The sequence below is a fragment of the Vigna umbellata genome, chromosome 2, assembly GCF_029865625.1.
Source record: "Vigna umbellata cultivar VRB3 chromosome 2, Vumbellata_1.0, whole genome shotgun sequence".
Taxonomy (NCBI): domain Eukaryota; kingdom Viridiplantae; phylum Streptophyta; class Magnoliopsida; order Fabales; family Fabaceae; genus Vigna; species Vigna umbellata.
In genome coordinates, this window is record NC_142166.1 from 16,065,078 (window position 1) to 16,092,870 (window position 27,793).

Below are 27,793 nucleotides of genomic sequence, written 5' to 3' on the forward strand. Positions count from 1 at the left end.
TCGTATTCTTCTTCTTCTTCTTGTTCTTCATATTCCTTTTCTTCTTCTACTACTTCTTATTTGTCTTCTTGTTTTTCTGATTCTTTTTCTTCTTCTAATTCTTCTTGTTCTTTTGTTTCTTATTCTCTTGTAGTCTTTCTTAACACTAGATTTAGAATGGAGAACTTTCAAACCTTTTCTCAAGAGTTATTGCTCTACCTTTATGAAAATTTGTACCAAGTCATTTAAGTCTTGGTGGGACAACAATTCCACTATATCTCTAATCTCAAGATTGAGACCACTAAGAAACCTAGAGATGATAGTCTCTTCCTCCTCTCTAATTCCCGTCTTCATAATGTAGAGCTCCATTTTTGGCCTATATTCCTCTACACTCATATCTTTTTGTTAGAGCCTTTGGAGTTTATCCATTAGCTCCCTATGATAGTATGAGGAAATGTGTTTACTTTTCATGACCCTTTTCAAGTCATTCAAATAGGTGACTTGAGGGAAATTAGAGAGTCTTCTCTTTCTCCCTAGGGAAGTCCACCAATACATGGTTTTCCCTTGGAAGCTTAAGGTAGTTAAGGAGACCTTTCTCTCTTCACTTACTTGATGGCATTTAAAAAGTTGTCTACTTTCATTTCCCAATCTAACTAAGCTTCTACATCTTTCTTCCCATGGAAGTGGGGGAGGTCTACCCTAACTTCTCTTGGTTGGCTCTCTCTTTCACGCTCATTTATTAGCACTCTATGTGGAGGAGGTTCATAGTAATGATTAACAAGCCTATTATCCTCCTCATAGGAGTTTTTGAACTTCTCTTTGAATATGACCCCTACTCTTACTTTTCCTCATTTCTTCTTGGACTTTTTCTTATTTATCATTGAAAACTCTAAGCTCTTCTTCCAAAGTAGAAAGATATTGTTCTCTTTCAACTCTCTGTTTTTCTTTCAAAAGTGTTTCTTGGTTTTGTCAAATTTTTAGTGATTTTAATTCTTCGATCAAATGTTTTAAAGTTGGTTAGGGTTTTTCAATAAAATCACTACCAATTTGGTAAAAGGTGTTTTAGACATTCTTAAAGTTTTCAAAAAGATGTTATGCACAAACAATTACTTAGTAATTCAAAAGAAATTCCTTAAGAGACTTAAGGGAACAAAAGAGACTTAAGTCCACTTCCAAGAAAGAGAGATTAATCACAATGGATTGCTTAATAACCAAGTGTTTCTTAGCCAAAGTTTACCTCAAGTTCTCTTATACCAAATTTCTCAAAGGGAATCAAACTTGAAATACAAGTAGACACACACTAAACTACAAACAATTAAGGAGAGCAATTAAACTAAATTATGCGGCCTAATGGTAAAGTTAGAAGGAACTTTAGATCCTCTAGACTTACTAACTAAAATTGAAATTTAATAGGGTTTAAAGGTTCTTGTTAGGAGATGGGATTGAGCACCAAAGACTCCCCCAATACATCTAACAAGATTGTGAATACATAAGAAAAACGAAAGCAATTACAACTCAAAAATACAAACAATTTATAGGCCTTCCTCCCAAATGTTTTATCTATTTTCTTCTTGTCTCCTTCCAAGACCTTAAACTCCCACTAGGTCTTCACTACCTAGGATGTTACCTCAAGATGTTGGCTCACCACAAAAAGATAACCTATACCATGAAGATAACACCAAAATCAAGTACAGTCCAGGAAAAAGGAAGAAAAGGTCTCAAAACAAACAACACTTCCAAAAGGTATTTATATATGACAAAACTAAGAAAATCAAAAAAGAAAAGCAAGATATTAAATGGTGAGAAAATTAGGTTAAGCACATAAAGAGATGACCTAAAGAAAGGCACTAGAATAAATGCACAAAACCAAAAATAACTAGAGTAAAAATTGGTGTTTCTTGTCTTTGACAACCTTGAGGGGCATTAAGGTCACTCTTTTAACATTATTGGTCAATACTTTGAGCTTCTGGAAAGTGCATTAAAATGCATAAAACAGAAAGAAAAATTGTAGCTAACAAAAATTACCAAACAAACTAGTGGTAGTGGTCAAATGCACATAATTTTCATCACTTTTTATAGGCTCTTTTGGTACCTTTTTGTAGCATTTTCTTTAAATCTTTTAGAACTTGTTTTTCTACTTTTTTTAATTGCAAAAAAAGACCATTACATACCAAAAACAAAGTTTATATTTTGATGTGAAAGCTCAATTGAACAAGAAACACAAAATAGAAATAAACCTACTAGAATCAAAAGATGGAATATGAAACTCAAGCAAGCATAATGAAAACCTAACTCTCTGAACTTGCTAATGAACTAATGACACGTATGAACTCAAATATGCAAAATAAAAACATTCAAAGAGACATTATGGTGAAGTTTTTAACATGAACATATATTGTTTCAAATTTAAACTAAGAAGTAGAAACATAAAAAGGACTAGACATGACTTGAACATAAAAATAACTCAAACATATGATATGATCAAATGAAAAATATAAAGAGAAGACTCAACAAAAGCTAAGAACATACAAACATGTTATCCAACACATTTAGGAGAATTTAGAAGGCACAAAATAGTATCCTAAACTACCAAAACAAAACCTGGAAAACGTTGATCACAACATTCTAAAACTCTAACCTTTGTTGATTGTTTGCTCATAACTTTCTCCACAAAACTCCAAATGAGATGATTCTTTTTTTTAAGAAATATACTCAAATGGCTTTAATTTGAATATAGACATATATTTTTTTTACCTCTGAGTTAGATGCAGTTTAATTTTGAAAATCATCAATATTTATTACCAAAACTGGTTTGTGTGTAAGGGAACTTGATTTTGACAATTTCAATATAACTACAACAAGACAAGGTTAGGAAAATACAAGGCAAACAACAATAAACTAAGCTTTGATTACCAAATGATAGCAACCTCCTTAACTAGGTTTGGTCAAAACTAGAAAAGAAACTATGACGATAAGGAAAAGGGAAAGATGGTGCAGAATTTGGTGGGTTTTGGGGAAGAAGGCTTACAACCTTGGTGCTTGGATTGTGATGAGGTGGTGTTTGATGGTGTTCTAAGAAAGGTTAGGCCAACTTTAGAGGAAGTGGCTAAAGAAAACCACATGTGATGCTCTAACCTTTGGTAACCTAAGACGAGTAAGATAGCATAAAAATGACAATGTAACATTACTCAAATTCAAAGCTGAATTTACATGGGGAAAGACACCTCTATTTATAGACTTTAAGTGTCTCCAAATTATAGAAGCAGAACCATAAAAACGCTACCTTGACTTAACTTAGAAACAAAGGCAAAAATCTTTTCCAATATGAGAAGGACATGTGGTCATTACCTATGAAGAATCATCTTCGTTCCTAGAGTGAGATGTGACGACTAACTATGAGAAAACATCTCCCATGTGAGCATGAGACAAGGCCACTCTCACATGGGAGGTCTCACACACCCTTGTCCACTAAACTATGTTAAAACTTTGACCACATGGTCAACATAACCTAAGCTCATGGGCATCCACTTTGGATCAACATTAAAACTTGACCTTTGTTAACCCAAAGGGTCTAAAAGTCCTACTTGACCCATAATACAGAATCCAAATAAATTATAAACTACTTGACTCAAAATACAATGTATAAAATTATTCCTACTTTGAAAACTCCGTGATAACTCGAGAAAATCTAAATCTATCTTCCATAGATAACTTCAACCGTTCTTGAAAGTGTTTGATTATGACTAAAGTATATATCATTATAAACAAAAGACCAACAACTCATGTGTGTTCCTTTCGTATTTTACGATAGAGCATGGAATACTAGTTACTTAGCGGAGTGTGACGTGTGCATTTTTTGTTATAAGGAATGAGGTCCTCAGGAGTGGGTGATGTTTTTGGAGGATCATCCTGTCTGATACAACATATCAGGAAAGGAGTGAATGATGTTTCTGGAGGATCATACTTTCTGATACAACATATCAGGAAACCCTACACAGTCTCCGAGATTAATTCCTTTTATTTATTAAAATAGACGGTTAACTATTAAAAAATGGTTACTTGGATGTTGCAGCCTGTATTAACAAGTTATTGCATTAATCACAAACTTTTTCCAAAACAACCGGACCATTCCAGATGACAAATTTATCGTTATCAAAATAACTCCTGAAGACAATGGAATGGCAACTTCCAAAGATTAATCTTTCGAGTTATCAAGTCCTGCATTAAATAAGCCGCTCAAACTGAGTGGGTGCACATACATTGGTCAACTAGTGGTTTTCTGTCTCCTTGCCCCAACAACTATGCTCTTGAACTTCATATCAACTCAGCTACAGACAAAATCTCGTTTTGCACTATCCGTAGCATGGAACATTAAATGCTTCCCTCAACCAGAATTGTTAAATAACTGTTATAGTCCAGTCTTCTGCAACACGGACATTAGGTTTGCGTACAGTCACAACAGCTGGTGCGCGTGGCCTTAGAAACCAGAGGGGGCCAAGTTCAATATCGATCTTTTGGTTTGATGGCTCAATGAGTGCACTTTTTGAGCCAGAAGCTTGTCCCAGCAGGATAATCCTCTCAATGAAAGCATCTGATGAATAATACCTATTGCTACCGGAAGCAGGTGCCAGGTCTATAGAAATGAGTTTCCCATTCGAGAAAATAAAACGTCTATGGATATAGGCCCCTTGCAGAAATTTAAAGCTGCTGCCATCATCAATGTAGAGTTCACCTTCAGCTTCTTGGGAACTATTCAGAGCTATAACCTGTCCATAAAAAATTCATAAAAATTACCAAGTAAACAAGTTGTCTACTTTCGATTATTGTCCATAATTTTCCGGACAGCACAGCTTTACCGACTTGCTGTCTCAACCTCATGTACGCCATTTTTTGGTTGAAATGCAAACAAATAAGCAATCAAGTTACTCAAATAGTCAAATATCCACATGGTTTTTACACACATGTCAGCGGACAAATGAGATTCAGATCTTTTCTTGGATGTTATTTATACACAAGCAGACATGCAATTACTCTTGCAAGGCATAAAGTCATTCAGTTTTTTGGTGTTATACACATCCTCATAATAGAATAAATTAGACAAAAACACAAGTGCACACGTACGCATTCAACATTTTTGTTCAAATCATAGAGAAGTGAGAAAAATGAATATTAAAATGCATTAAATTTTCTTAAGATGTGCCTCAATGTTCAAAGATGGCCTGATTCCAAGTACCATGAGGGGCTGACTGGCAATGGAATGTCAAAGTGAGCCAACCCGGCTCATTTTTTGGTAAACTAGAAATTTTGAAATCTGACTCAACCACCATAAGTTGGTAGGTTAATTAGGTTGACTCATTTAAGTATATTTTGCTCTCCCAAATTGCTTTATATATTTTATTGTAATTCAATCGAAGTGAATTGACTCGACCCAATTATGTATTGTAGTATACTTGGGGTATTCACTCGTTTCACTAAACATTACTTACAATTAAGAAGTCATATTATAAAGATACTAAGTAAAAATCAAAGTATTAACTTATATAATTGGACAAACAAATAATTCAAATACTAATGAACGTTTTAGCTTTTAAAAAAACAAAAGTGTCAACCTGCATAATCAAAAGTAATAAATAATTTTAATGAAAAAATTATAAAGGGCTGTTGAAGATGAGTTACAAGTCAATTCACCTCCAACCCAACTTAAACTTGTTTAACCTGTAAGTAAAATGAGTTCAATCCAATTTAGCCCACATTAAAAAGAAAAAACTATTTTTTCCAACTCGAGCCAAACTAGAGCCTCTGGTGAGCCAAGTTGGCTCTTGAGTTCTAGTCCATTTTGACACCCTAACTAGCATAAACTTTATTGTGATATATGTATATGTATGACAGCAAAGGGTTTTGAATGGAAAGACAATAAACCACAACCGAGTAAATAACAGAAAAGGCAAGAATGATGTCCCATGAGATACTTCTGGCAATAAGAATATTCACAAAAGAACTTCAGTACATCAACAAGAATATATACCAGAGTGTAGGGATCATTTGCCATCTGAGTGGAACTTCGCCGAAACCGGTCTTTCCTTGCAACAATGGTCCCAGCTCTTTGAAAAGCTGGAATGCTCTCCTCGGTAACCTCCAACTTGTATGTCACCCCTCCCTTATACACAGTTCCAGTTCTTAGGTCATACCAGGATTCTTTTCCAGGCAAATAGACCGAAGCATGCTTAGCTCGCTGCCAGCAACAAGCCATTCTCAAACTTAAGTCAAAGATCACAAGAATAGAAGGAAATAACTTGCAAAGAAAAACATAAATATATATACATATACATACATACATATATATATATATATATATATATGTATGTATATATGTATATATGTTTGTATACATGTATGTATATATGTATGTATATATATGTATGTATGTATGTATATATATATGTATGTATGGAAATTGATTAAATCACCTCAGTATAGATCCCTTGCACTAAAAGGCTACTCCCAACCATGAAAGCTTCATCATTGGTAAAAGTAGCTTCATCAGATGGGAATTCCATCCACAGTGGACGAACCACAGGAACACCAGTAGTGTTAGCTTCTCTGAATAATGTGTAAAAGTATGGGAGAAGGGCATAACGAACATGTATAGCATCTTTAATCAATTCTGTATTTCGTTCTCTGCAATATCATAAAGATAATCAATTTACAATGTTGACAAACAGATACCTACACAATTCCAGCCACATATGATAGTCAAGGCACACAATAGATACATATAGTGCATATACATCGAATTCAATTTTTATAAATTCAAACATTAACGCCACTCATTAACCATGTGCATGTGGGGGAGAGATGTAGACACATGGAAGTTATTTGTTGATTTCAGTGATCATGTGCCCCTGTGATACGAATTAGCAATCACAATATTACAATATAGACATACAGTTCAGCTCCACTTCATTTACATCTAAGATTTGCATGGTATTAAATGGGCAACAATTAAACAACAGGGGTGGAAGATTACATTCAAGAATTTGAAGTGAAAAACAACAATAGGGGTGAATTTTGTTATGCTAGTGATGGTTTGCCTAGCATTAATACGCGACATGATGGTTTATGGGACATGGATATTCTTTATATCCATAAAGATATTGGCATTCTTGAGGAGGGTGGGTTTGATTTCTTGGCACCAACAGGTGACGGAAATGCATGGAGAGTTTTACTTGAGAGTTGGGCAACAGTAACATGGACTGGGAGTGGGGAAAAATCCATCCAAGAATTCAAGATATTGGTGTCACAAGCAAATAAAACACCAAAAGATCAATTGCATGGATATTTCTTTGAAGGCTGCAATCTAACATTAAATAGATTGCCACAACAGGATCCAAAGGACTTGATTAGAGATATGCAAATTGCTCTAGATGTGGGAGAAAGGTCAGCAATGAAGAATCACACCCTTTGTAGTGAAGAAAAAACCAAAACAAAAGTGAGATTTAAAATAGAAAAATATATTATGATGGAGGAGGAAGGGGATGTAACAATAAAGAGAGTTGAAGGTGTAAAAATATATTATGATTGAACTTAGATGTGATAATGATTGTAACATCAATGACATTGGAATTTTGGGATTCCAAATTACTGGGTTCAGATCCTGGTATACAAAAACCACTCTCATATCGACCACCACCCAAGCCTCCAAATCCAAAATTGCAGACAGTAACCAGTGGATTTCCTTCCGATGATAAGACAATATCACACTACCATGGGATCAAGATTCATTGTTCCAACCTTGAGGACAAGGTTGTTTTTGCAGCCACGTGTAATGATAGGATATGGAAGATTTATGGTAGAAGGAAAAATAAAAGGAAGTGGTGGAAAAGGTTATCAGAAAATATAAGAATAAAGGAAGAATTGAATAAAGGAAGGGATGGAAAAATAAGTGGAGGCAGTGCTGTCAGTTGGGAGTTGGTCTATATAATTAGACCAATCAGTTCCTTGAGGGGAGGATGATAATTTTGTAGATTGAGCTTTAGCTCTTTGTGAAGGGGAAACCCTTGGAGGAGAGAGTGCTCTCCTATTTTGTGTTCTTTTCAGTCTTTTCAATAAAAAATATTACTCTTCTTTCTCTTTTCAATTCTGGGTTCCTAACAACATCCTTCTCTTGAGAGGATGTTTCACTGGTTTTTAGAGGCATCAGCTCTTGAAACAAAGAAATGAACAGTAAAAGAATTACTTTTTAATTGTTAGGCTGAAAGGAGTACCCAAAAAACCTGTAATATCTTAAATTTGGGACAAAGAAATCTTGAAGTAAATCAATAGTACCCAAACAACCACGGTTCTCGTCTTTTTGTGTCATGATGGGCATGGGCCCTAAAGAAAGGATAGTAAGCTCCTAGCTGATACCAACGAACCAACAACTCAGGTTCAGGATTCCCAAAAAATCCACCAACATCAGCACCTGTGTATGTACAAGAGATAAGAATAAGATATATGAACAAAAGGGGGAAATTTTTCTAACTCATACAAATAAATATATTGACTGGCTATGAATATGCAAAGAAAAGAATAATGAAATAAAAATACATTGTGAGAAGGACAATACCCACCAGAGAATGACATCCCAGTAAGACCAAGGGTCAAAATCATAGGAATAGAAACTCTTAAGTGATCCCATTCCGCAGTGTTATCCCCAGTCCAAACTGCTCCATACCTTTGACTTCCAGCAAATAATGCTCTTGATAAAACAAATGGCCTGTCGTTCCCATCACCACGCTTCACTAGACCATCAGCTGTTGCCATGTGGAAGTAATATCCATAGGCATTATGCACCTCTCGATGTTCCACGCCTCCGAAGTGTAAAGCATCTCTAGGCATTGTTACCTATATACAATGTGTAATCATATCTTCAGTTTCACTATCTCTAGGTGAGAAAACTTTTTAAAAAGAAAAAATCCTTGAGGGGCTTATTAGCACAACGAACATTTGATCACTTGGAACCCATAAATCCTGACTCTACTTCACATGTCAAAAAAACCTTAAATGCATATAAATAGACATCATGAGAAACGACTACTCATAAGTACAGACATAGGATAAAAGCAACGAGAGAAACGATTACTATACAATTGCAGCACACTCTCAGGATCTCCAACATGTTTGGACAGTTCTTCCCTATTTTTTTTCAGAACTATTAACAATATTTGTTTGGTTTCACTCGGACTCAGCAAATTTTGGAATCTCCCTTATATCATGAGATTAAGTGATAGAATCTTATCTTAGTTGGGATTTTTATTTGTATTCATCATACTCTCCTTGTCCTCTTTCTCCCGAAGTAAACTTTTATACAACAGCCAACCTATCATTTAGCACCACAACACACTAATGGACATTAACCATGATGGCGTGACTGATAAGTTGGCTGATCATGATATTTTATTGTGTTAAAGATACTATATATACGTTTTTTTCTTGTGTTAAAGATAATACTTATTTTATAATAACTAATCCTAAATTGTGAGGCCTGATTATTAGAAGTCAATATTGTGCTAAATTATTACAAACCTTGTATCATTTTAGAAGCTCATGAGATCATAATGCTGCTCATTCAAAATTATAATCTAAACCGATGGTGAAAGGGAATACCTTCAAGCACTCAATTTTTATTCAACCTCAAAAAACATTGAAAATGCATACTCTAACTTCCTTATCTTAACTCTAAACAAGTGAAAAAAGAGAAATGAATGTTGGAATGAATTAGCGTACCTCTGGACCATTGAAAACAGAAGGTTCATTCATGTCGTTCCATATGTAGAGCGACGGCGTAGAACCAACATAATTCTGGTATGAGAACTTATCCGCCCACCAGGACCTAATTTCCGGGTTCAAAGTATCAGGATACGACGAGGAGCCCGGCCAGCACCAACCATCAAAATCTTTGCCACTGGAATCCTTAACATAATATCCCTTCTTCAACGCCTCTTTATGCAAATAAAAATCATCGTCCCGCTTAATGTGAGGATCAACAATGGTAACCATGTGCCTCCCTTTATCAGCCAACTTCTTCTGCATCTCCTCAGGGTGCGGGAAAAGAGTCCTATCCCAAGTGAAATACCTCTTCCCATTAGTGTGCTCAATATCAAGCCACAAAACATCATAAGGAATGTCCAACTCATCAAACTTAGAATCCACCTGCTCAACATCCTCCTCATCACGGTAATTCCACCGGCACTGATGATAGGCAATTGAAAACATCTGGGGCATCGCCGGAGTTCCGGTGACCGCCGTGTACTGTTGCAAAACATCCTTAGGGCTTGGACCAATGAAAAAGAAGGTGTCCACAACACCAGCTTCACTCATCCAAAACGTGTCAATTCTGTGAGAAGGAAGCGCGATATGAGACTCAGCAGACTCAGCTTCCCAGCCAGGGGCAAGAACGTCGATTTGCATCTCCGCAGCGTTGAGCCAGAAAAACCCTGAACTACCCCTGGTTTTGCCGTGAGAAACCATGAAGGGGATTGAACCGTAGAGGCCGAAAGGGGAATCGTGGATGTACTCGAAGACATCGAGGTTGAAGAGACGGTAGGGTTCCGATTCTTCGACGTTTGGGCCTCTGGTGGGCCTTAGGGCGAGAGTGGTGGCGCGTTCAGGGATACCATATACGAAATCGGCGCCGTAGAAAGATACATCGAAGGAGATTGATTGGGGACCGTAGGGTCTACGGTCGGTGTGGGAGCGGAAATTTTCTTCCCAATTGTCGTCTTCGGATTTTTCTTTCAGCTGCTCGAAGTCGAAGAGGCCGTGGGAGTTGAGGGAGATGACGCGTTCGCCGGAGTTATCGTCGCGGACGAAGAGTTCGAAGGGGTCGTGGCGGATGACAGCGGTGTGGCCGTCGGAGAGGTATACGGAGGAGGCGAGGCCGTTATCTTCCTCCGAAAGGCGCGGAAGCCAGAGCTTGGAGGAGGTGAATTCCGGAACGACGACGTCGGGGACCTCAAAGCGTTTCTTGGGAGGGGAGAGGGAGGGGTCTTCATCGATCTTGAGACGGAGGATGCCGTGTTGGTGGACGGAGAGAGTGAGGATCAAGGGTTTGGCTTGGGGTTCGGATTTGGGGGTGAGTTTGGCGGTGAGGTCACCGTCGGAGATGGTGACGTCGGTGGCGATGAGGGAGGAGGAGCCGGGGATACGGGATCGGGCTCGCTTGCAGAATGGGGTTTGGTGGCAGGTTCGGAATTCCTCTTTCTTCCATGAGAGAACGAAGGTTAGGTGGGAGCAGAGAAAGAGAAAGAGGAGAAAAAGGAAACGCAGCGTTTTGATCCTCATCTTCGATGCAGAAATGGTTATGGTTGTGGCAGTTTTCTTTAGCAGAGGCTCGGCATGTCCCTCACGCTTCTTCAGTATGATCACTTGAGTTCTTCAGCTATTACTTACTGCATTCCTACAATTTCTCTCAATTTTCAAAATAACTATTTTACTATTTGTAAAACTGTCTTCTCATTACATATTTTGTAATAAATTTTTCAAACTTTTTGGAATAAGACTTTCATAATAAAACTTATAAAATATATTTTCTTAAACATCAAAAATACATTTTGGAATAAGTTATTTGGAATAAAAATAATAGACTTTTCAAAAAATATATATATTCTTTTTAGAATAAAATTTTGTTAACATTTCGACATGAAAAACGTTTCAAAAATTTGAAAAACATGATTTTTTTCCTCTTTTCTTTTCCCTTTGTGCAATTCTTCTTTTATTTCTTTACAACATTCTCTCTCTCTTCCTTCCACCTCCCTCTCTCCATTCTCCCTTCCCTATCTGCAAGCTACGACTTTCTCTCTCTGGCAACAGTGTCCGTCCAGGGTTGAATGTCTATGTTTGGGACTTGGATTAGATGCTTGTACTACTCAACTCGCTGAAATCATCATATGCAAAAGCTTTTGATGGTTTGAAGGATGTGCAAATGGGAGTTGAAATCGAGATGATGTGAGAAATTTACAATAAGCCACAAACATTACAATAAACCATTTCTTGATGGAATAAGAGGAGTTGATGCATTTCGGGTTGAAGTATCTATGTTGCAAATTGAACATTACAATAAGCCATTTCTTGATGGAAGAAAAAAGGTTGATGCATTTCACCTTCATCTTTCCAAAATATATTTTTTAAAATACAATTTCAAATGCACATTTCTTCTGAAGATATTTATAAATCCAAAATTATTTTTCAAAATATACACGTATTTTTTAAAATACATTATGGATTATATAATTAGAAAATATTTTTTAAAATATATTTTTGAATGCATCTAAATGTATATTCAAAATATGTTTCCAAATTTAAAAATATCTTTTAAAATGTAATTTTCTTAAATTCATTTAAGATTGTCCAATCTAAAAAAAATATTTTGGTTTGAAAATATACATGATTTTTTTAATACATTATGGAATTATAGAAGGTAGATAAAACACAATGCGGTGATTTTTAATATATAATATATATATATATATATATATATATATATATATATATATATATATATATATATATTATTACTCAAAGATAATAGAAGAAAAAGACATCAAGATTTAGATCAATTAATACCACAATATGCTTAAAGATATTAAAATAAAAAACTATGGTCTTACCTTATGAGTTCATATCAAAATTTCTGAATGAAAAATTTTTATAATCTTGGATTAAGCACAAATAAAAGTTGAAACATATGCATAAATGTTACTCCAAACCTTATCACACACGTCATCAGCATTAGAGATACCAATTGAAAGGAGTGTGTTCTTGTGAGGGCAAGACATTCTCGACTAAGTCAAATATGGTAAAAGACAAATTAATTCCAAAAAAAGGTTTGAGAAAAACTTGACCACAAGAAAAAAAAATTTAAAAATTCTCGTCCCAGTGGATTTAATCCAAACTTAAAAAAAAAAGGAAATTACTTTTTTGTGGAAAATAAAACCATCATGAACCTTAGTTTAGACATAGAGTTAGAAATGATAATTCTCTTTAAGAAAAATATAGTTGAAGGAGAAGATACAATTCTAGTGGTATTAGGCAAATTTATGTAAACAAAAGTGCATTTACCTCCTACACTAATGTAAGGGGATGAAGAATAACACATTTATCTTGTTGATTCAAAGACAACTCTTCTCCTAAGAAAAGAAAAAGTTCTTCTAAAGCTCACACATGGGAAGACTCAGCCTTAAGCGATGTGCTACATGTGCCAACAATCAATGTTAATCTAATCTTCATAGCATTATTGAAAAAAGTTGGGGCTAAAAGTGTCATTTGAATTTGATAAGATTGTTATGAATAAAATAATGTGATTATAAGGAAGGGATATTATGATCAATTATTTTTGTACTTAACATTTCTAAAATTAATAATGAATTTGGATCTAGATCTTCTACTTATATTGTTGATTCATATAGTGTATGCATGCTAGATTAGAACATGTAAGTTTCTCGTAGGTTATGAAATTATAACGACTAGGATTAATTAATATACATGATAAATGTAAGACTCGAAAAAAAAATGCAATGTATATATAAGAATTGTATTTGGATTATGTTGTAATTAATAAAAGAGATGTGTTTCCACAAAATACCATGTGGTTTGCTTGGTAAGAGCTTCTTATTGTGGGTTATGAAAGAAGTGTTTTCACAAAATATCATGTGGTTTGCTTGGTAAGAGCTTCTTGTTGTCGGTTACGGGTCACGTGTTCAAATGTTAAGTGGTGCATATAATGTTTTATTTGCTTTATGAATGCTTAACCTTGGTCATTGCTCTCCTTCCAAAGTTATATAAGCACACCTAACTCTCATTTGTAACACACCTTTGATCATTAAATGATAATTGTGGGATTTGTAATCTTCTTTGAGATAACATCTATCTCTTAGTTCCAAATTTTCAGATCTTATCTTGATTTTGTTTTTGCAAACAAGTGGTGATCTCCCACTCATCTTGGAAGCTCCCAGTAACTGGCGTGAACTCACCATTTTCATAAGTCTTATATTTCTCTTCTCTTCCATTTTTAGTCTTTCAATTTTTTTTCCTTTCTATCAATTTTATTAGCTTCTTTGTACTTAGGCATGCTATCTCTTATCATGTGGTATCTAGAATGTAGGTGATTGTTTAGAAATGTATGCTTAGGTATCAAATTTTTTTTCTATATTTTTTCACTCAATCATTAGTATAATTTCTATTCCAACTTGTATTAGTAGATCATGTCCACTTTATTACCCCTAAATCTAATAGTTATAATTTGGTTCAACTCTATGTAAGAGTATTATTTACTGTTTTAAGTAACTTTTAAACAACAATTAAATCAACCTTCCCTTTGTATCTTTCCCTCCTTATGTGATTTATTTATAACAATTGTACAATTGTTTTAAGGATAACGTCTCTTAAAAGAATTAATGGAGTACTTTCATTTCTATTTCATTACATGTTTCAACATCTCTTAAAAATTGAAAGTTTAGAAAACGTTTTCTTCTTCCAACCATTTTAAGTGTTACTTAAGAACTAAATTGTAAAAAAATGGCATGTTTCAAAACCAACCATATCTCCAATAACAATTTCATTTCATGTTATCATTATTGAAGAGGTTATTTAATAATAGCATAAGAAAAGGCTTAATATCACTGTTGGTCCCTATTTTCGTCAACTTTGTTCGATGTTTCGAATGTTCAATGTAGTCCTTAATTTCGTAATTTATATTCAATTTAATCCTTTTTTCTGACGATGTTTAAATCGTTAACGACAAAATGTCCACAACACCAATCAGTGAATTACATGACAGTTATTGGCTAACATGGCTAGGACCAGAATTGACTAAGGATGGTCGCGCCAATAAGGGCTTGACATGTGACAACCCCTTTCTTCACCTAAAAATTAGGGTTTTAGATTTGCATATGCAGATTGGGGAAAAGCTTGCTCTAGTGTCGTCACGCAAGAATAGGGTTCTCCTTCACGACGGATATGGTGAACTTTGTGATAGTTGGTTTGCTTCTAGGTTTTTCTCCTGGAGGTGAATGAAGAAGGCGCTTTGGAGAAGCTTGCGGAGAGGTGCTAGTGAAAGATGATTGCGTGATTCAGCTTTGCGTTTCTGCGATTTGGGTTTTTCTCGCGAGAGGTTGGTGATAATGGTGGTGCATCTTCACCGTTGCGGCACGAATCGCGCTTCTGGTTTGAAGTAGATTTCTGGTTCTCTGGATTTTAATCTTCTATGTTTCAGGTTGATGGTGGCTGGTGCGAGGAACACGCAATTCGGTTTCGCGATGCTTGTGACGGAGCGTTTGGAATAGCGGTGCAACTAGTGCGTGATATTCGCGAAAGGTTTCTGGGTAGGGTGTCGAAATGTCTGATGATGGAGGTGCGAAGATGGTGGTTGGTCGTGAGTGTGGCAGTAGCAGCTAAGGTTAGGTGGTGGCTAGGATTTTTGTGTAGGGAGAAATTAGGATTTCTGAAGGTAGGAGATGATTATGACATGTCAAGAGTGATCATGTAATTTACTTATTAGTGCTGTGGACATTTTGTGGTTAATAATTTAAACATCGTTAGCCAAAAATACAAAATTGAACATAAAATTACGATATAAGAAACTACATTGAACATTCAACAAATGAGTTATACATTAAACAAAATTGGAAAAAATAGAGACCAATGATATTAAACCTAAACAAAATTATAATCTTATGTTATGCGTTTGTTTAACGTGCTTATTTTAAAAATAAGCATTTTCTACTGAATTTGATATACAAATCTTATTTGCTTCTAAAATTATTATTTTTAAAAATAATTATTATTTACAAAATTAAGTTTAAACAAACCTATATTTAGTCTACAAAGCTTGATCGTAAAAGAAATTTATATTTTGTTTAAAAATAGTTATATTGAATTAAAACAACTTTGGGAATTATATTCCAACAATATTTTTATATATATTTTTTTCTCCACTGAGGACATTTAAGAAAAAATATCGGCTTATCTCCTTCGATTTATCATTTTTGTCTTCACTTGTAGTTTACAATTTACTATACTTTTAAAAGAAATCATTTCAATTTAAAAGTAATGTTGTGTCAACGACAATTATTTATAATTCTAAAATATAATTAATATATTTAAAAATATTTATTTATTACAAATTTAATCACAATATATTTTGATATGTTTAAAATATATACACTATAACGTTTACCACATATATCTTTTTAACCAGAAATAATCATGGAATCAGACTTTCACCAAGCTTTAGCTTTATTTTGGACACTTACATTAAATGGATTTTTTTTTCCATGCTGCAATAGACCGCAATCCAAATGAAGACAAATAATCCATTTTTCCACCAAGAAAATATAAAGTCAACTGTAAAAAAAAGGGAAGTCAAGAATATTTCAATCATGTTTACGTGGTTTGAAAATAAAAGAAAATGCGCAACAGCTCCACTACTACTTGCACTTAACTTTATATGCATTACCATTTCATGACTATTAGAAGCACTAGATACTGTAAACTTATAAATTGTTGTTCAATCATACTTGTCATGATAAAAAAATTACATTTACAAATATCAAAATTAAACTCCAAATAATAAGGAGGAACCATACATACAAAATTGATCAAGCAGACAAAGGAGCCGTTCTATCCCCAGATATTTGTTGACATGCAAACAGACCAAGCTGGGACAATTCAGAGGACAAAATGTGTTTCATGTTGGATAACATTTTATATCCGGTTAAGTTACGAATAGCAGCTTCTTTCTTCAACACGCAAACGAACCCGCTAAAAGCAAAACATTGGTGGGAGTGTGGGACAGCTCTATTGCAGAAAGTAAATATGGGGTTATCTTTCACCCAACATTCCATCGAGGAGCGCAGCTTCTTCCTCCTGCGTGTAAGACAAGGCAAACCACGTAAATGAAGAGCCTAAACTTAACCATAAAAAGAATATCACTTGAAAGAATAAAACCACACACCACCAAGGCATTAAATTCAGTCTCTTCATCTATAGCGCTGGTGATAGCAGGATCCTCAAGCAGTTCCTGTTCACAGAAGTTAAGATTAGCAATTTCTCGTGATCTTGAAATCAGAAATTTTATTTCCCTTCCCCTAAACTTGGGCACTGATATCGATGAGCGTATTAGGCATCCCTTCATATAGGATACAACAGTGCAAAGCAAACAAGAACCGTTATACTAAACGGACAATCTGAAGTTATTAGTAAGTTTTAATTGTTTGCGAAAAACCATATTGCCAAATTAATTGCGACACATGGGATCTGAGAAAGGAAATAGACCAAATTCTGTAGCGAGCGTCAAGTGCCAACTTACATCGTCAGCAATTTGCAAAATTCCATTCTGATCCTGCAGTGAAAGGTTAAATTAATTATGTGTGGGAACTAAGAGTACTTTGATAGTAAGTTCACATTGGTATTTTGGAACAGTTTCCGCTCAAATCAACTATAGAATTAGTTTGATCATAGAAAGAACGTGACTGGAAAATGAAATGTGGCAATCGTTCAACAGAGGAAATAGTTGGTTTTAAGAAACTTGACAACGAAGCTTACCTTCACCGCAACAAAAAGAAGTGGATCAGATGGTGTATATATCATGTAATATCCTTCTTCCTGCAGCAAATTGATATAAATAAGCATGATTGGTGTATACATCACGTTAGCCTTTTTAAACCCATACTTTCTACATTAGGTCAGTGCCAGAGCCTAGAGGTTACTTTAGTAGAATATCAAGAAGCACCTTAACTATAGATGTATAATAAAAATAAAAGTCATAAACAATATGAATTAATAGCAGAAAGAAAAGCTAAGGTTACTAGACCGCACAACAATCCACTGGCTATAAGATGATTTATAATTTCTTGCTGCTGTCAAGTGCGAACTATATATATATATATATATATATATATATAGGTATGAATTTGAGGGTACCGTAGAAATAGTTGACAACAATATTATTGGGTGCGGCAGAGATACCAGGCAACAAGTTTACTCACCAACATTATCTTCAAGACAACAATCAATATATATATATTAGTGCTATTGGAAAGTATCCCCTATTTGGCGGCTATATGTTTGCTATTAAAAATTAGGAATTCATGTGAAAGTTTTCTGATTTATTTTCATCATTTTCCTGAAATTAGAGACGTTAATTCATGTTAAAATCATTCAGGCTAAGAATTTCCTAAGCAATTCAAAAATACTTTATTCCTCTTCAATTATTACAATATTAGAAAGAAAATCATTTAAAATAAGATTGAAACCGTATCTCCTATTTGAGATTTAAAATATTCTTCCCACCATATCATTTTATTTGTAACTTTTGAATAACTCTGCCTCAAATTATTTGCCACTTGCTAACATCAGGAAGGAAGTACTATTAATTACTTTTTCTCAATAATACCATCAAGAAATAAATACAACACTAGATGTATAGTTAGACTCCCTTCACTCCTATTACCTGATTCATTAGTGGTTAAGAAATAAGTTAGTTGATGACATCAATAAATTTTTCATAAATTTATATTTTTTCCAAAACCTCTCATATCAATAATGTTTCGGTTTGTGGGGTCGAGGTTAACAGTTCTCCAAACTCCGTTCATCCAACTCCTTACACAAGTCACCGTTTGTTCTTCTCTTCATTCAGTCGTACTAGGAGGTTACCTGCAGAAAGTACTCTGGTGCCAAAATCAGCCAAGATTCGATAGTCTAACAATAAATGCGTATTAAATGTAACCAACCTACCGCAATACCTCAAACTTGTATTTATAGATTTCAGAATGGGCTTCAGATTAGCGTCAACCTAATTACGGTCCTACTAATAATGATCATTCTTTGGTTTAAGATAATCATAATCAGTCTTAATTCTTGTTTAAGATTGACCGCTCGGTTCATGTTACCCAGCCGACCAGTTCGCTAGGTGTTCCTAACTGATGGGATTGTCCAGTTCTAAGCTAACTGGACAGTCATACAGTACACAAACCCCCCAAGCCCGAGCATATCTTGATATGCGAAGGGGTTTGCAGTTGGAGGGGTTTCGTACATTTTGGAGATGGTGGAGTTATTCTATGACCGATCGATTGCAAACGGTTAATTGCATGGGAAGTTACCCCAAGGACATGTGAGTTAAGGGAAGTTATAATCGATAGGAGTAGGACACATGGCTTGCTGGGATTCGTGCATCCCTTGAAACGAAAGGTCATGAGACGTGAACCGTCAGATCTTCCTTGTTTCAATGATTAGGATCCATCTGTTGTCTTCTCCTGCAACTCGTGCATCATCTTAGGCGGCCTATCGCACAGGCTATCCACGAACGGTCCTACCCTTAGGATCGTTGAAAGGTTGTTAAGGATGAACTCTTGGCTCATATCCCTCACTTGCCGAGCGGTTTTGTTGTAGCTGTTAGAATATTTACCCTATTTATCATGATTATATTATGTCTAGGGTTACCCTATTTATCATGATTATATTGTGTCTAAGAATATCTTATTTATCATGATTATATTGTGTCTAGGTTACCCTATTTATCATGATTATATTGTGTCTAGGTTACCTTATCATGATTATATATCATGTATTCTTGTATCAATTTATTTTTAAAAATAGAAGATTGTGAGAGGGATCAATTAAGCCCTCTAGAATTATTTTACAGTTTAATTCTAAAGTTGGTATCAGAGCAGGTTGTCTGAGTCTCTTCCTACTGTATCTTTGTTACCACCGGTGGCCCGTGGCTGCCGCCGGCGGCCATAAAAATTTCATCTTTTATGAAATACCTCAATGAGCAGTCTTGTTCTAGTTTCTGTTTAGTCTCCAAACCCTAGTTGTTATCCGCAACTTGCCGCTGTCTAGTGCTGTTTGCCGCTGTCTAGTGTTGTTTGCCACTGTCCGGTGTTGTTTGTCTGTATTCCGGTGTCGTTTGCCGCCGTCCAGCGCCGTTTGTCGTTGTCCAATTGGCACTGTTTTGCCACTGTGAGGAGCTGTCCACATAAGTTTGTCACCATCAACCTCTGTTCCCTGCCATTCCGACGCGGTCCGCCACTATCCGTCGACGGCTACCGCCACAGTTTAGTCTTGCGACCAATGAATCTGGATCAGCTCCTTGAGCGACGGTTAACCCCGCCTGTGTCGAGGGCTAGTTCTTATCCAAGTTTCGTCACGCACAACTTCTCTTCGATAAGCTTCTAGCATGTGATTGTCATGCACGTCGAAATTACACTACGACATTGTCATTCGTCTCGTCACAACTCCTGAGTGCGTGTTGGTACTTGTTTCTTAGTTTCGATGTCTGTAACTCAGACCTAGGGTTTTATTCTTTGGTATTTTTGGAACCCTAAGTCCTTTAGATCTCTGTTTCATCATTGTTTGACTCGCCGAATCATGTTGAGTCCATATACGTCCTTGGTTCCTGATTTCAAAGTCAACAAATCGCTGTTGACGCCACTTTGTCACTTTTTTCTTCAATCATTGTTGGTTACTTTCTCCTTGGGCTCGAGGCTAGTTTGTTTAGCCCGTACTTCTTGTGATACAGTGCTAAGTATCACCATTTGGGAGTAGTTTAGCACAGAACCTTTGGACCTCCAACCTGTCATTGGCCTTTAATGTCATCATAAGTCTCAATCTTTGTTCCTTGAATCTGTCATCCTTACGGTTTTCAACACAATCCAACCATGGTTCCTAATGGTGCTTTGATGAATAAAGGAAATCATTATGACCTTCCACCTTCACAGTTTCCGTCGTTCGCCGTGAGGGGAAGTATCTTTCAACCACTATAGGCCCCATCAGTTACTGATGGCAATTTAATCCCTGTAGTTTGTCACTTTTAGCCACTAGAGGCCCCATCCTTACTTGATGGCAATTTAGTCCCTGCAGTATGTTTTTGTCCATTGCAGGCTCCATCCTTACTTGATGGCAATTTAGTCCCTGCAGGCTCCATCAATCAGTGATGGCAATTTAGTCCCTCCAGGCCCCATCAGGCCCGAACAGAGTATGGATAGTGGAGAAGCAATTCACTGTGTTAGGTGACAGAGTATTGAACCACGCCAATGTCTCCCCCTTCAAGACAAAGAGAAGGCTCTACACCAAATTGGATCGCTCATTGAGTAGAATGCTATGGTGTTGACGAACGATCGTAGATGCTCGACGAGGTCAGTTGACCCATCATACTTCTCAAACAATGGAGGCGTTGACCCCTCGGGCATCGCTGCCTCCATGACAACAGTTGTAAAAGGTAGCAGGCCCTCCGCCTATATTGTTTACACTGTGAGAGCTCCCCTACTCGCCCCCTATACTTGCCTCCTGGACCGTCCTGGTCAGTTCATCAACCTATTTGTTCACATTCAACGGTCCAGCAACGACCGGCACAAAATTTTAAGCGGTCTGCTCCTAATGCACAACTACATTCTCAACCCTTAGTGTCGCTATCTCGGCCTCATGTCTTCTTTACATCTTCTACATTTGCCTCTGCATCTCCTTGATTAGCTCCAGGGTGTCTCATTCGCTTGTCTCTCCAGTCGGGCCCATATTCCTTGTGGTCACCATTGAGTTTTCTTCAACTTCCTCGGGCCCCACGGTGGGTGCCAAAATGTTTCGGTTTGTGAGGTCGAGGTTAACAGTTCTCCAAATTTCGTTCATCCAACTACTTACCACAGGTCATCATTCGTCCTTCTCTACATTCGGTCATACTGGGAGGTTAGTGTTGTAATTAGAGGAAATATCTTCTTAATTAAAGAAGATATCTATAGAATCTTCCTAATTAGAGAAAATTGATGTGTAATCTTCTAGATTATTTTGTTTCACTATTTTCCTATTTTAGAAGATTAGATTGTTACAAATAGAGCAAAGGAGAATGTAAGTCTAACTCAACCCCCACAAAACCGGCTTGTAGGGTGAGGTTTGCACCCACTTATATATTATAAATTGGCCTTATCTTTAGTCGATGTGGGACTTCCAACAGTTAGCAAAGATTCGACAGTCTAGCAATAAATGCGTATTAAATGTAACCAACCTACCGCAATACCTTAAACCTGTATTTATAGAATTTAGAATGGGCTTCGAATTAACGCTGACCTAATTACAACCCAACTACTACTGATCATGCTTTGGTTTAAGATAATTATTGTCAGTCTTAATTCTTGTTTAAGGTTGATCGCTCGGTTCATGTTAACCAACCAACCAGTTCGCTTGGTGTTCTTGACTAATGGGACTGTCTGGTCCTAAGCTGACCAAACGGTCATATAGTACAATTAATATTTTTCTCTTTTCTACTCTATACATTCCATTCTATGTGACAACTAAGGTTTTGACACAGTGATGACTTGGGCCTAAGCCCATAACTTATTCAAAGACCAATTACTAGAAGAATGACAAAGAAGGCTTCCGCAAAGCTATTTTTAGCATCTCAAATTGGTAGTTACTCATTCAACCTAAGTCCATGGAGATTGGAAAGCACCTTAAGCATCTAACCTACCAGCGCCCAACGCCCATGCTTGGCGCCCACGGCAACGTGTAATAGATTGAAGAAGCACGTGTTTTTGGTGAAGCAAGCAGCTGATTCACATGGCCAAAATAAATGGCACTTAATCCAATAATTTAGGCTGATGATCAGCTGTGTAATAGCTCGAACATGGGTGTTGAAATCTCTATAAAATCAACATCCATCACTTGTAATCCGTCACTTTGATGATAATGGTATTGAACCCCTTGTTGAGAATACTCCAGGTCTTCAATCTTCTTCAGAGTCACAGCCAGAGAGAGCTTCTAAGCCTTCTAAGCCTTCTCTAGATAGGATTCCTTTCTAGGCTTTAATCTGCACCAAATCACATCAGTCATTCACCATGCATTTCATCGAACACTTGAGGTGCATTCGCTCATTCCGTTGCCATTCACTCTTCTCATCTCTATGCAACTCCAATGAGCAAGGATCAACCTCCAATCATCCATGGAGGACATCATCACACAGGTACTAGGGAACTCAATTAATATTATGAATTTGATAGAAACGTCGCGTAACTTCCATATATACCCTTTACCCTAAAGCTACCTACTTGTTTAGGCTTAATAGGTTTTTTGCGCCCAATGTTTGAGGGGTTTATTCAATGTGGTTCCTCAATTTTATCTTCAATTTATTCCTCATTTTATTTAAAAAGAATCAATGTTGTCTTTTTCGTTAAATTAGTGTTGACACTGCTTGAAAGGTGATCGCGTGTTAATAACTTTGGGCTTCTCGAACCCTTCACTCTCTTTTGCTCACCACACCTCCATGGCCCCCTTTGGAGAGAGTAGAAAAAGTGCAGTTAGGAAAAACCGAGAGAGTGAAGGATTGGAAAAGTCCAAACTCACTGACACATGGTCACCTTACAAACGGTGTCAATGTCGATTTAACGAAAGAGACCACCTTGACTTATTTTAAATAAAATGGGGATTGAACTTTGGAAAAAATAATTGAGGGATCCCATTAAATCAATCCCTCAAATATTAGAACTAAAAAACCTATTAAGCCTTCTCGTTTACAAGGGGATTAATTTGATAGAAAACATTATGTAACTTAGCGATATACCTTTTATACTATAATTACTTACTCATTTACTCTTATTGCACAATAATCCTATTACGTTAGTTCTCGTTTACAAGGGGATTAAACTAACTTCACATAGATCAAGGAAATCAGTTATCTACATCAAATTTTACTAATATCTTATTAATTTTCGTAAAATATTCTTCTCATAAAACAAAGAGTACATATTATGATGGTGTAACCAAGGGTCAAACATTAATAAAAACATATTTTAGAGAAAGTAATACTAAGACAAAAAAAGTGTGATTTTTATCCTTTTTAATGACAATTGAGACAGTACTGTAGATATTGATTAAAGACAGTCCTGAAAAATAAAACTTAATGTCTCGTTGATTTAGTAAAACAACTACTAATGTGAAACACGATATTTCTCTCTAAAATGTCATATAGGGTTGAAGGAGGAAGCAATTATTTGTGTGTACCGACAATACGACAAGGTACAAACATACTTCAATGAGAGGCATATTTCTTTTCAACAAAGAAGCATTATGGTGTGGCCTTTTAACAAACTAACACATTTGTTTGTTCATCTTCATAACTATGTTATATTTCTTATTTTCAAGTGTAAGTTAGCAGGACTCTGATTAAAAAATGGAATATTTTAAGTAGACAAAATTCATTCAGAAAGTTAGTCATTATTGTATGTGTACTAGAGAATAATAAAAGTCTCAACATTTCAAATAGCTTAAACTTGTCAAAACGTCCTAATTCCAGAAAAAGAAAACAGGGAAGTTTTGCTTCTGTTAAAGATAAACATATTTATGCAATTAAAGGTATATAAAATTACCACACTGAAGTTTACAATTTCTACACCTTCAGTTGGCAAGCTGTCTCCCTTATCATCTGCAAAAATAGGAAACATCTTCCATTAATTTTAGACATGCAACTCAAATGTTTTGTTATCACTTCATCATTCTCGGATTATCATAAGCTGATCAAGTTGGGCAATAAATTGATAGCATCTGCCTAGATATTAACCTTTTATTTAATCTATTTGATAAGATCAAAGATCACAATTGGGGGAAATGGAAAATGGTAGTGGTGCATGTAAAGGATGTTTCTTCTCCATATCAAAATCAGAAACACAATAGTAGACGAAGTGAAAGAATGAGTGTACAAGACATGCCATAATTCTTACGGATAAAAAGGTGCGTAAGAAAGACATAGTTTCACCAAACAAAAATTCTTGACCCAACTTACACATGAAGACTGAATACGAGACATAAACAATTAATCTTCAAAAGCTTTAAATTGTCAGTATTACAATGTATTACGAATTTGGTGTTTATAAAACTAGTCAGACAACTGCGGAAGTAAATGGGTAGATAGAATTAACTAACTGACAATATCTAAAAGTAATGGTTGTAAGAAAATCAAAATGTCACAGAAACAGACAGGAAAACATATATGTGATTCATAAATGCTGAGCAACTCCATTTATTATTTATGCTTGTATGCTAGCAAATTCACTTTTATATAAAGGAAGATTAACTTCCCTGAAAACAGTTAACCAAAAATTATGATGGATTTATGAAAGGAATGGAACAAAGAGAAAGGTGGCTTTTAAACCAAAGAGAAATGTACAAACAGCAAGACCAAACATCAACATGGACTTATCACCATAAATTCCAAAGTTTTAACACTAGAGAACACATCCTTCTGAGGAATCTTATAAATCCAGAGAGAGACTACAGAGATCTTAGCAAGCACTAATGCACGATCAGTGCATGAAAATGTGGGTATATGGTACCACACCTATTTATGCTGTGTGCTCTCTAACAGCTGCAGTAACCGCTCCTATGTGTTATAGATGTCAGTACTTATTATGCACCTCCACAAGTGTGAATTCATCACTGTGATTATTGCACCTTATTCATCTGTTAGAAGACTCTAGAACACCATCAGTTAGGCTGGATCCCTTGGGTTTGTGGGCCTAATTTCATGACCTCAATGCATGGCATGATAGTTAATTTTCCTCAACCATTCTAATGCTTTTGGCCATACACTAAAGATAGTTTAAACTTCATGATGTAATAGTACCCTATAAGCTATATAGAATCTGTGAGATTAACAGCCATGTTGTGCTGGAATATTTTCTCGATTATCTAAATATAAGAAATTACTATTGTCATAAAAACAAAAAAAGAAAAAAGAATTTCTTGCCTGTATGAAAGTCAAATATGTCCTCTTCCGAATAACAAAATCCACCACGGGCTGTATAACAGTATCTAATATGGACAGACAAAAAATTTAGTGATCAACCACAAATCTATGACATTTTGAATCATAATAAAAGACAGACATACCCACTATTAACCAGATACAAATGTATCTTGGCAAGTGCATAAGTAGCAGCGGGCAGAATAGATTCAAGCTCCTCATCACTGACCTAAAGCTCAGATAAAGTAAGAATTGGAATGACGAATTCAAACATAAAGAAAACCTTTTCTCATCAAGCAGGGTCAGTTACATGGATGGACCAACTAAAGGGATGCCGTAGTGTTTTCTCAAAAAAAGTTCAAAACACAATTAAATAAACTACTAATTTCATAAAGATTTGATAAAGCTTTAGGTTAGATGTCAATTGCCTAATTTAGCCCTCCCCATTTATCTAGGTGAGAGACTATATATAATGTAATGATTGGCGATAACACAAAGGCAGGTTAGAATGCTTCATCAAGAAATAAAAACAAAATATATTTTCCCTCGATAATAAGTAATAAGGTTTTATTATTGAAGATGGGTGAATATTTTAAATTAGTTCAAGAGTTCGACAATGAGACCATATCAACATCAAAACTGATTGTTAACCTCATTTTGAAGTTACTGTGAACAGATCACGAATATATAAACGAAGTGGGACAATGCAGAATGGAAACTTACATCCGACCATCCATTAGGTGTATGCTTCACTATCTGGACAGGCCTGCAGTTAAAATTCCACAATATAGTCAATAAATAATTAAAAGACTGGTCAACAAAATCCCAGATTACCAGCATTGATTAAAGGGCATGGATTCACTATTTAGAAACCTTAACTTACATGTCAGCAGGGCAGAGCAACAAACAGTCGTCTCCTTGAGAACTCGTGAACTCTCTCCTTACAACGCACTCTAAGGAAAGGTTATTAGCCGGGTCAACCTGTCACCATGTCATTCACAATTTGTCACACTCCCAAAACCTAAGAACGTTTGATTGCATATTCTATTAATAAGTTATGTTATTCCATATTGTTTTGAGAAATGTGAATATTTAGAATGTATAATATATATCCCTAAGCACACATTTCTCATATTTTTGTTTGACATATAATTAGACCATAACGGTCGTTCTAGTTATAATAATTTTTTTTTAAAATTTTAACGATAATTAAATAGCATTTCAACTTAATATTAACATATTATTAAAATCTTACCATTTGATGAAATAACAAAGAATTAACCCTAACATTCCAATTTATAACAATGTCAACAGCCTTCCTATCAAATCTCAGAGACCAAAATTGCACAATGACAGGAAATAATTGTCCATAACCACAACAACAGATACTTTGAATGCAAAACCACATGTTCTATACAAATTACATTTTAATTGAATACAAAAGAAACTCACTAGAGTGGCAAGTCGGTCCGTGGAAGCGCTGAGAACTTTGCCTCGTTCGTCGACGACGAATCCCGCCGGTGGTTTGGGAAGTGACGTCGGAAGTGGCGGCAGTGGAGCAAGATTGTAAACGGAGTTGGAATCAGTAGTTATAGCTTTGCTCTTAGTATTCTTTTTCTTTTTGTTGTTGTTTTTTGAGTTTCTGTTGTTAGAAGAACGCTTCTTCGGTGGAACGGTGGAAGACTCCGAGGCTCTGCAGATAACAGGACGGAGCGTAGGGTTGGGAAGCGAAAACGAGGGAAAACCAACTTTGTTGAGCTTCGATGGAAGAAGAAAGGGCAATTCAAGCCTTAGGGAGGAAGGAAGAGCGTTGAAGGTTGTTGTCGCCATTTCTTCTGTAAATATCTGCAAGCCAAGGTGTTGGGAGGCAAAACAAGAGATAAAGGAAAACCGTAACAAAGAAAAAGATGAGTAAATTAATAATATATAATCATAATAAGCTATTTCTTATAAATAAAATAGATATATGATTTGTAGTTTAATTTTTTTTTATTTTAATTGGTAAATGATCTCAAGTTCATTTTTTTTCTGTATCCGTTCATCTATGCTTTTATT

The 27,793-nt window shown here is 35.8% G+C and overlaps 2 protein-coding genes across 2 annotated transcripts; both read right to left on the reverse strand.

Annotated features, from left to right (window-relative positions):
• Positions 1 to 4,053: 4,053 nt before the first annotated feature.
• Positions 4,054 to 11,430, reverse strand: RSW3 (Glycosyl hydrolases family 31 protein). Its single transcript, XM_047320943.2, has 6 exons — positions 9,745 to 11,430; positions 8,589 to 8,862; positions 8,305 to 8,440; positions 6,447 to 6,657; positions 6,005 to 6,211; positions 4,054 to 4,745 (listed from the first exon to the last, which is right to left on the reverse strand). The coding sequence occupies exons 1-6, from the start codon at positions 11,299 to 11,301 to the stop codon at positions 4,377 to 4,379; spliced, it is 2,754 nt and encodes a 917-aa protein (XP_047176899.1). The 5' UTR covers positions 11,302 to 11,430; the 3' UTR covers positions 4,054 to 4,376.
• Positions 11,431 to 16,446: 5,016 nt separating this feature from the next.
• Positions 16,447 to 27,630, reverse strand: LOC124844084 (BTB/POZ domain protein TNFAIP protein). The gene is made up of 10 exons (XM_088106278.1): positions 27,191 to 27,630; positions 26,622 to 26,719; positions 26,462 to 26,504; positions 25,885 to 25,967; positions 25,742 to 25,806; positions 24,366 to 24,421; positions 17,560 to 17,619; positions 17,324 to 17,356; positions 16,970 to 17,035; positions 16,447 to 16,881 (listed from the first exon to the last, which is right to left on the reverse strand). The coding sequence occupies exons 1-10, from the start codon at positions 27,566 to 27,568 to the stop codon at positions 16,837 to 16,839; spliced, it is 927 nt and encodes a 308-aa protein (XP_087962404.1). The 5' UTR covers positions 27,569 to 27,630; the 3' UTR covers positions 16,447 to 16,836.
• Positions 27,631 to 27,793: the final 163 nt, after the last annotated feature.

What these genes read in the sequence shown, in the direction of transcription:
- RSW3 (XM_047320943.2), bottom strand. Translation starts at nt 11,301, where the DNA reads ATGAGGATCAAAACGCTGCGTTTCCTTTTTCTCCTCTTTCTCTTTCTC. An exon ending in TACTGGGATGTCATTCTCTG is followed by an intron (nt 8,441 to 8,588) that starts GTGGGTATTGTC and finishes GTACATACACAG; the next exon opens with GTGCTGATGTTGGTGGATTT. An exon ending in CAAATGATCCCTACACTCTG is followed by an intron (nt 4,746 to 6,004) that starts GTATATATTCTT and finishes TTTTATGGACAG; the next exon opens with GTTATAGCTCTGAATAGTTC.
- LOC124844084 (XM_088106278.1), bottom strand. Translation starts at nt 27,568, where the DNA reads ATGGCGACAACAACCTTCAACGCTCTTCCTTCCTCCCTAAGGCTTGAA. An exon ending in CATATTTGACTTTCATACAG is followed by an intron (nt 24,422 to 25,741) that starts GCAAGAAATTCT and finishes CTATTTTTGCAG; the next exon opens with ATGATAAGGGAGACAGCTTG. An exon ending in AAATTGTAAACTTCAGTGTG is followed by an intron (nt 17,620 to 24,365) that starts GTAATTTTATAT and finishes AATTTGCTGCAG; the next exon opens with GAAGAAGGATATTACATGAT.